This window comes from Euleptes europaea, chromosome 1 (genome assembly GCF_029931775.1).
Source record: "Euleptes europaea isolate rEulEur1 chromosome 1, rEulEur1.hap1, whole genome shotgun sequence".
NCBI lineage: Eukaryota > Metazoa > Chordata > Lepidosauria > Squamata > Sphaerodactylidae > Euleptes > Euleptes europaea.
In genome coordinates, this window is record NC_079312.1 from 16,807,531 (window position 1) to 16,815,682 (window position 8,152).

The window sequence follows — 8,152 nt, forward strand, 5'->3', positions numbered from 1 at the left end:
AGTGGACAATGGAAAAAGCTGCAAGGGGGTGGAAAACACTTTTTTGTTTTAAAGCTGAACGTACGTGGACCAATTCAGATGTAACCAATAATGCCTTCCCATGTTTAGGAGATAGGAACAATCTAACCAATGAACCTTCAGAAATAAAATGAAAACTATCAAAGTATGTTAGTGACAACCAAGACACAGAATTCATAACAGGCTGAACAGGGTGGGATACACTCCACTAATTTTGGTGGACTTGCATGTACCTAACCGCCAGATGCTGACTAAAATTCAACTGAAGCCCATTGAAACCCATGTGTTTTAATTCCATTTTACTCTACACTGGCTTTAAGGGCAAATAAGCCCACCGAAATCCAAGAGCTCTGACATACTTAATTCCGCTTTTAAGTGTGTAGCCACCATCTTTAGTGGGGACGTTTCTAAGAATTCAGTAGTAGAATCCTTTCTGTAAGACAGCAAAGTTTTGACACTGAGAAAAGCTTTTCTTCAGGTTAAGCACCTTTGGATTTTCTCTCACACCCATGATTTATAGCATTGATAAGCTGCCTTTCACAACATTATGGGTCCTCTTGTGGCTAATAAGATTTTAGGAATGAAGCTTCCTCACAATCCCAAGGTGACAGTCAATCAGGTGATGCATCTCCAGCCTGACATTCCTTCGCAGATCTGAATTTTAACTGAAATGCCACCCCCAATTTGAGCATGAATAAGGGGCCTAAAATCACACAAACAGTACACAAAGAGTAAAAACAACTCCTAGATTGCACTACTGCAGAAAGCAGGTGAGAAACTGCATGGCTGAATGCTTACCCATGCAAAATAAAATTCCCTTTATCCACATACAGAGAAAATTAGGCAGAAGGCTTTCTACGTGCTGGGAAGTTGTATATTTAATGGGTCGGATCCAAACTGCAAACGAAACCTCTGCTCTAAGAACTGATCTTCTTAACCTGCCCACCCACCCCCCCAATCTTCTGCAGCGCTGCCCCTGAAAAGATACAGCATGGTAGGAAATCTGTAGAAATCCTGCCCCCCCTTATGTTTCCCTCTAGTACAAGGATACACGTACACAAGCATTCAGCCATGTGATATCCCCACACACAGTCTGAAGTGCTACAGGAACAATTTTACCATCTCATACGCTGTGTGTGTGTGTGTACGAGGCCTGTAACATCTTTGCATGGAGTCTCCTGTCTTCTGAGAACGGATGTCTAACTGGCACTGTTCCTACAGGGTTCTTCTCCTAGAAAAGGTTCTTTTATGTTTAATCCTATATACGGCATCACTGAACATCTGCAAGATTTGTCTCTCGTACAAATTCTCTGGCATGTAATACAGTGTGAGCCACAACAGACAATCCTCCTTCAGACTGTGTGTTTACATTATCACACTCCTGTCTGGATTCACTTGGGGTTAAGAGAAGTAGATCCTCGACCGAGGTTTTTTCTTCAGTCCGAACATACCCTGCATGAGTCCTACCGTGCCTAACAAGGTGTGATCTCCGGTTGAAGCTTTTCCCACAGTCCACACAACAATATGGTTTTTCACCTGTGTGGATTCTTTTGTGCCGAATGAAGTGAGATCTCCAAGTGAAGGTCTTTCCGCACTCGGAGCATTTAAACACTTTGTCTTCTTGGGGGGCGCTCACGTCTGTTATAACGAGTGAGGGATTGTCATAGCTTCCATCACCATTGAGGCATTTATATGGCCGGCATCCTGCAACTATGTCCTTCTGAGCGTCCACATTGTTTATAAGCAAAGAGCTGTGATTAAGTTTTGCTTCGCGGCCTGAACATTTTGTAAGGATCCTCTCTTGTGGATTCACACTCGCGACAAGGAAGGAACAATGGCTGTAGCTTGTTTCGTTGTTCGGCCATTCACACAGCTGGCTGCCTGTGTGTGTTTGCCTGTTTAGGTTCAGGCCAGCAATAAGAAGCGAGCTGGGACTGTACTGTTCTTCACTATCCAAGCATTTCTGAGGTTGGTCCCCTGTAAAAATCTGCTCTGGTGTATCCATCCCTGTAATACGGAGTGAGCTAGGATGATAACCTGCCACACCATCTGGCCATTCACACGGCTGGCCTCCAAAATGGGTTGCTTTGTGTGTATTGAGGTGTGATCTCCGATTGAAACTTTTTCCGCAAACGGAGCATTTATAAGGTTTCTCTCCAGTGTGGATTCTCTCATGCCTAAGCAGTTCTGAGGTCTGACTAAAGCTTTTCCCACAGTCTGTACAGGAATAGGGTTTTTCTCCAGTGTGAATCCTTTCATGCCTTATCAGCTTGGAGGACTGGTTGAAGCTTTTGCCACAGCTGAAACACATGTACGAGTTCTCTCCCCTGTGGGCTAATTCGTGCCGAATGAGGTTGGATCGAATGCCAAATATTCGCCCACATTCCGAGCATTCGTAAAGTTCTTTTTCCGTATGTGTCCTCTGGTGTCTATTCAGTTTAGACTTCTCAATGAAACTTTTCCCACACTTGGCGCATTTGTATGGCCTCTCCCCTGTGTGGGTTCTCTTGTGCGTCACCAGGTGTGATTTCCAGTTGAAACTTTCTCCACACACAGGGCATCTGAATGGCGTCTCTCCTGTGTGCAGCCTTTTGTGCGCTAAAAGGGATGAACTCTGGGTGAAACTTTTCCCACAGTCTGTACAAGAATATGGTTTCTCTCCTGTATGGATATTCTCGTGCCTAATTAGAGTTGAGGCGTGGCTGAAGCTTTTCCCACAATCTGAACATTTGTATGGTCTCTCTCCGGTATGGGTAACTCCATGCCTAATGAGGTCTGACTTAAAGCTGAAGCTTTTCCCACAGTCCACACACTGATATGGTTTCTCTCCTGAATGGGTTCTCTGATGCCTGTTACGGTTGGACCTTTCAGTGAAGCTTTTCCCACAGTGTGAACATTTATATGGCTTCTCACCTGTATGGATTCTTTTATGCGCCAAAAGGTTCGAAGCCTGGGCAAAGGTTTTCCCACATTCATTGCATGTCCTCGGACTCTGAGATTTGCAGATTCGCTTCCGGACTGTGCCTTTGCCAGAACCCCGGGAAGCCTCCACACAAGGAATGGCAGTGTCCATTTTCTTTGCTAGGGGGTTTCCCAGATGCCTCTCTAGTCTGTGATGGTTCACAGATGTCTCTCCTTCTTCAGGATAGTGAGAAATGGACATTTCTCCTCTTCTCGGCAACATCTGTTCTTCTTGCTCATTTCTTTGCACCTGACAATCCTATTCATTCTCACTTGCCTGTCCTTTGCCTATTAAAAGAAACAAAGAATTGTTTTTTCACTGGTTTTTATTATTAATAAAGACAGACAAAAGAAAGTGCTTCTTCAGAGAATGCATCATAAACCTATGGAACTCACAGCCATGGGACATAATTATGGTTACAGGCTTAGATGTCTGTAAAAGGAGACAAATTCATGAAGGACAGATCCAACACCACCTAAACAGAACCTCCATGCTCAGAGGCAATATACCTCTGAATGCCAGTTGCACGTTGAGCTTCGTAGGCCTTCGAGAGGCATTTACTTGGCAACTGTAGGAAACAGGATGCTGGACTAGATGGACTATTGGTCTGATCTTGCAGGCTTCCACTTATGATCTCATGTCATGTTCTTTGCATTTTCTATTGGGCTGACTGTGGCTAGTTTTGGGGTGGCTGGGAAGTTTGAGTTAGAAAAGGGTGGTAAAGATCCCTCCAACCATTACAATCCCTAGTCAAAAGAACAGGATACATCCATAATTGCTGCTCCAAGTTCCCGAATGAAGCGGTTAGGGATGGGATACAAATACGATCAATAATAGGTAACAACAGCCATATCATGCATCTCTAGGGCACTCTATTCTGTCAGTCAAATTGGCTTTTCACTTTCTTTACAGATGCTGCACAGTTGGTCAACATTCTCTTTGTTAATGCTTTTTCTATCAGCAGTGGGATTTTTGTGTGTGCGAATGATTAGTTGATTTGGCTGTTCTCCAACCGGCAGATTCATGAGGTACACTTCAGGTCACAGGCTTTCAAGTGAGAAGTGTCAAAAAACACCTCAATGACGGAGTTGTCTAGTAATCAGATTGCCTCAGATTGCTTGCGTGCCAAATTTCTATTTGTTTTGGATGTACCTAAACAATTTTAATTCCCTCATGAATGAATGACACCCAAGCACAGTGTAAGGAATTTCATACACATGTACCTATGCTTGCATAAGGTGAGCTGGGCTTAATAAAATTACATACACGTGTGTGTGTGTGGGGGACTCTTCCGAGTCCCATTAAAAAAGGTTTAATATGTGGGGGCAGCTGAAATTTTTTGTGACCAAGCACAGCGTGAGGAATTTCATACACAAGTACCTATGCTTGCATAATGTGAGCTGGGTTTAATAAAATTGCATACATGTGTGGCCATGGGGGGATTCTTCTGAACCTCATTAAAAGAGGTTTAATATGTGGGAAGGGGCAGCTGAATCTTTTTGTGGCATGCAGATAAATAATGTCACCTGGTAAATAACATCCCATTAAACCTTTATTACAGGGACAGAGTACAAGTACAGGAGAAGCAAACTGTAATTCCTAGAACAATGTGAATAGAACAGGGGCCATTCTTGTACTACAAACTGGATATCATCCCACAGCCTTTCTGCTACACACTTAGGGCACTTTCACACATGCTGAATAATGCACTTTAACGATAGTTTGCAAGTGGATCTATCCATTTCACACAGTACAATTAGGGTTGCCAACCTCCAGGTAGCGGCTGGAGATCTCCTGCTATTACAACTGATCTCCAGCCGACAGAGATCAGTTCACCTGGAGAAAATGGCCGCTTTGGCTATTGGACTCTATGGCATTGAAGTCCCTCCCCTCCCCCAAACCCCACCCTTCTCAGGCTCCATCCCAGAAATCTCCTGCTGGTGGAGAAGAGGGACCTGGCAAACCTAAGTACAATCCAGTGTCAAAGTGCATTGAAAGTGAATGGAAAGTGCATTGGTTTTTGTAGGTTATCCGGGCTGTGCGACCGTGGACTTGGTATTTTCTTTCCTGACGTTTCGCCAAATATTGTATTTATTGCCTTATTTGTCCCTGCCAACTTATTTACGTCGGCTCTAGCATTCGACCACTGAAGGACAGTGGAGTAACACTGACAGAGACACTGTCCTTCAGTGTTACTCCTCTGAAGATGCCTGCGCAGCTGCTGGCGAAACGTCAGGAAAGAAAATACCAAGACCACGGTCACACAGCCCGGATAACCTACAAGAACCAATGAACTCTGACCGTGAAAGCCTTCGACAATATTTTGGAAAGTGCATTATTTGGCATGTGTGAAAGTGACCTTATACTTTTCTTCTCATGCGGACGGACAGGTACTTCTTGAGTGGTCTCCAGCACCCAGAAACCTGCGCCATCATGGCTGCGCAACCCTAAGAACATTTACTCAGGGGTAAGCCCCACATTGTGTAATGGAGCTAATTTCAGGTAAATGTGGCCAGAAAGGAAGTCCGTTCAAACCCTCAACTCTCTTTCGCAGCATTCGTAAAGTTAACAAAACTTTCTCTCCCTGCATTCTTAAGAGAACACAAAGTTGGGGGGCAGAATGAATGGGGGGGGGGTCTTGTGTGGGGAAAGGGCCTTCCTGGGAAATGCAGTCCCTATTCTGTTTAGGGGCACAATCTCCGGCCCCAAGAAAAAACTGCATTGCCCGTGTGCCAAAAATGTTGCTGGAGAGTAATTGGATTGGGGGGGTGGTGGTGGTGTTAAAATGGAGAGATCAGTCCTGGATTGCATAGCCTTTGTTTCTGTCTGCCCTAAACCCAAGTGGGAACACAGAATGGGACCAGCAAGAGAGAAAAGAATAAGAGAAATAAAGGGTGGTGGGTGGTCGTGGGGGGCGTGAAACCAGAGACATCGTTGCTCGGAGGGATCTTAAGACGCTGCAAAATCCTCTAGGACTTCAAAATACTTTGCAATCTCCCCCCCACCCTTTTTGCTAAATTACTTTTCCTTTTTTTTAAAAAAAAAGGGTGATGCTTTCTCTCTCTTCTGCCGGAGAGGCCGAGTTGTTGCAAGCCCCCCAACCCGCCCGGATCGGGGCCGCATTGGCTACTGCAGCGGCGTGCAAGTTTTCCCTCCTCGAGGAAGCCCCATACCTTGCGATTGCTACGTGGTCCTTGCGGGGAGCGGCTGGGCAGCCAAGCAGGTTCCCGTTGGAAAGAGGACGACGGTCGGTCGGATTGAGCGAATAAACAGAGGGATCAGGAAGGGGAATGGGGAAATACTCTTATTATGATACAGAGGCGTGCACCATGGTCTCCCTGAGCATGCTCACTGGCAGTCGCCGAAGGTTTTGGATTTGCCCTTACTCTGCCCGCACCATCTCCTCTCTGAAGATAATTCACAGTGGCATTCAAACTTGATATCCAAACGAAAGTCAATGCATTCACCTGGGCTGAATAAAGACCTTGCATTCATGGCTCATGACCAATGCTGATTTCTCCACCCCCATCTCGCCCCTGGACATCACAGACTCTTCTGCAGACCACACCTCATCCCATCACGCCTGCTATTCACATTTACATACTGTGATCATTGGGAGACTGCAGCCAAGAAATCAGAAGGAGATTGAGACTGGGAAGGGCAGCCATGAAGGAGCTAGATAATTGGTTCTTGTAGGTTATCCGGGCTGTGTGACCGTGGTCTTGGTATTTTCTTTCCTGACGTTTCGCCAGCAGCTGTGGCCGGCATCTTCAGAGGAGTAACACTGAAGGACAGTGGAGAGACACTGTCCTTCAGTGTTACTACTCTGAAGATGCCTGCAGAGGGCAGGGTTAAGGGAAGGGAGGGACTTTAATGCCATAGAGTCCAATTGCCAAATCGGCCATTTTCTCCAGAGGAACTGATCTCTGTCGGCTGGAGATCAGTTGTAATAGCAGCTAGTACCTGGAGGTTGGCAATCCTGCACCCTTTGCTAAATCCTATTAAGTCTCCAATAAAGATTCCCCCCCCCCTTCCAGGGCAATTGCCAACCCAAAGTCAGTCTTGAATCTACTGCTTGTCAATTTCATTAGGTGCTCTAAATTCTAATGTTGTAAGAGGGAAAAGTCACCTCTATCCCACCCCTCCTTCCATATCATGCATCATCTTATAATCCTCTATCAAGTCCCTCTCCTGCCTCAGTTGTTTTGTTTTCTGCAGTGTAAAGCCCCCAAACTCTTCAACCTTTCTTGGTAGGAAAAGTGTTACCACTCTTTGATAACAGGAGCCCTGTTCACAAGTTATGGTGAATGCATGTACAATCCATGTACAGTGTACACTTGTGGGTTTTTTTACATGCACAGAGTAATTCATCTTACATTCAACACATGTACAGCTGAACATGTGATTGAAACCACACATTTATCCAGGCACTAGTCCCTAGTTTCATTTGTAAACACACACTGACTCTTGTAAATAAATGTACATGCAGGATGTACATGTGTTCATGGTAACCATTGGTTACCCTTTTCTGCAACCCACAGATTGGTTTATTCAGACCGTGGCCAGTTTTACATAAGCTGTGGGCTGCATTTGTCTTGGTGACTCAAACACTGCGCAGACCTTGCCTGACCTGGTTCTAGAAAGCAAAACCTCTTCTTTCTCTGGATCCTCTCTTTCACATTCTGAGTTGTTTCATCTCAGGAATGAATGACTTCATCATTGTGTGTGTGTAAAGTGCCGTCAAGTCGCTTCTGACTCATGGCGACCCTATGAATCAATGTCCTCCAAAACATCCAATCTTTAACAGTCTTGCTCAGGTCTTGCAAATTGAGGGCTGTGGCTTCCTTTACAGACTGATGTAAACTTTTCAGAGTCCCAGCACACAGCATCAGGGTGAAGGTAGTGGCTAGCCTGCTATAGCAGGACTGAAGGGATCTGGGTTCAAATCCCCACTCATCCAAGTACCTCACTGGGTGACCTTGGGCTAGTCACTCTGTCTCGGCCTAATCTACCTCACAGGGCTGTTGTGACAATACAATGTAGGAGAACTTATGTATGCCCTGAGCTCCTTGGAGGGAAAGTGGGATAAAAATGTGACAGGTAAGTTTTTCTTGTGGGTTTCCCCCTTTCTTCTGCTTTGAGCTACAGCATCCATGAATAGCTTACTCCCCA

The 8,152-nt window shown here is 45.3% G+C and overlaps 1 protein-coding gene across 1 annotated transcript; it reads right to left on the reverse strand.

The window, feature by feature from the left end:
• Positions 1 to 433: 433 nt before the first annotated feature.
• LOC130472606 (zinc finger protein 501-like) lies at positions 434 to 3,091 on the reverse strand. The gene is made up of 2 exons (XM_056843980.1): positions 1,655 to 3,091; positions 434 to 451 (listed from the first exon to the last, which is right to left on the reverse strand). The coding sequence occupies exons 1-2, from the start codon at positions 3,089 to 3,091 to the stop codon at positions 434 to 436; spliced, it is 1,455 nt and encodes a 484-aa protein (XP_056699958.1).
• Between the last annotated feature and the right edge of the window lie 5,061 nt (positions 3,092 to 8,152).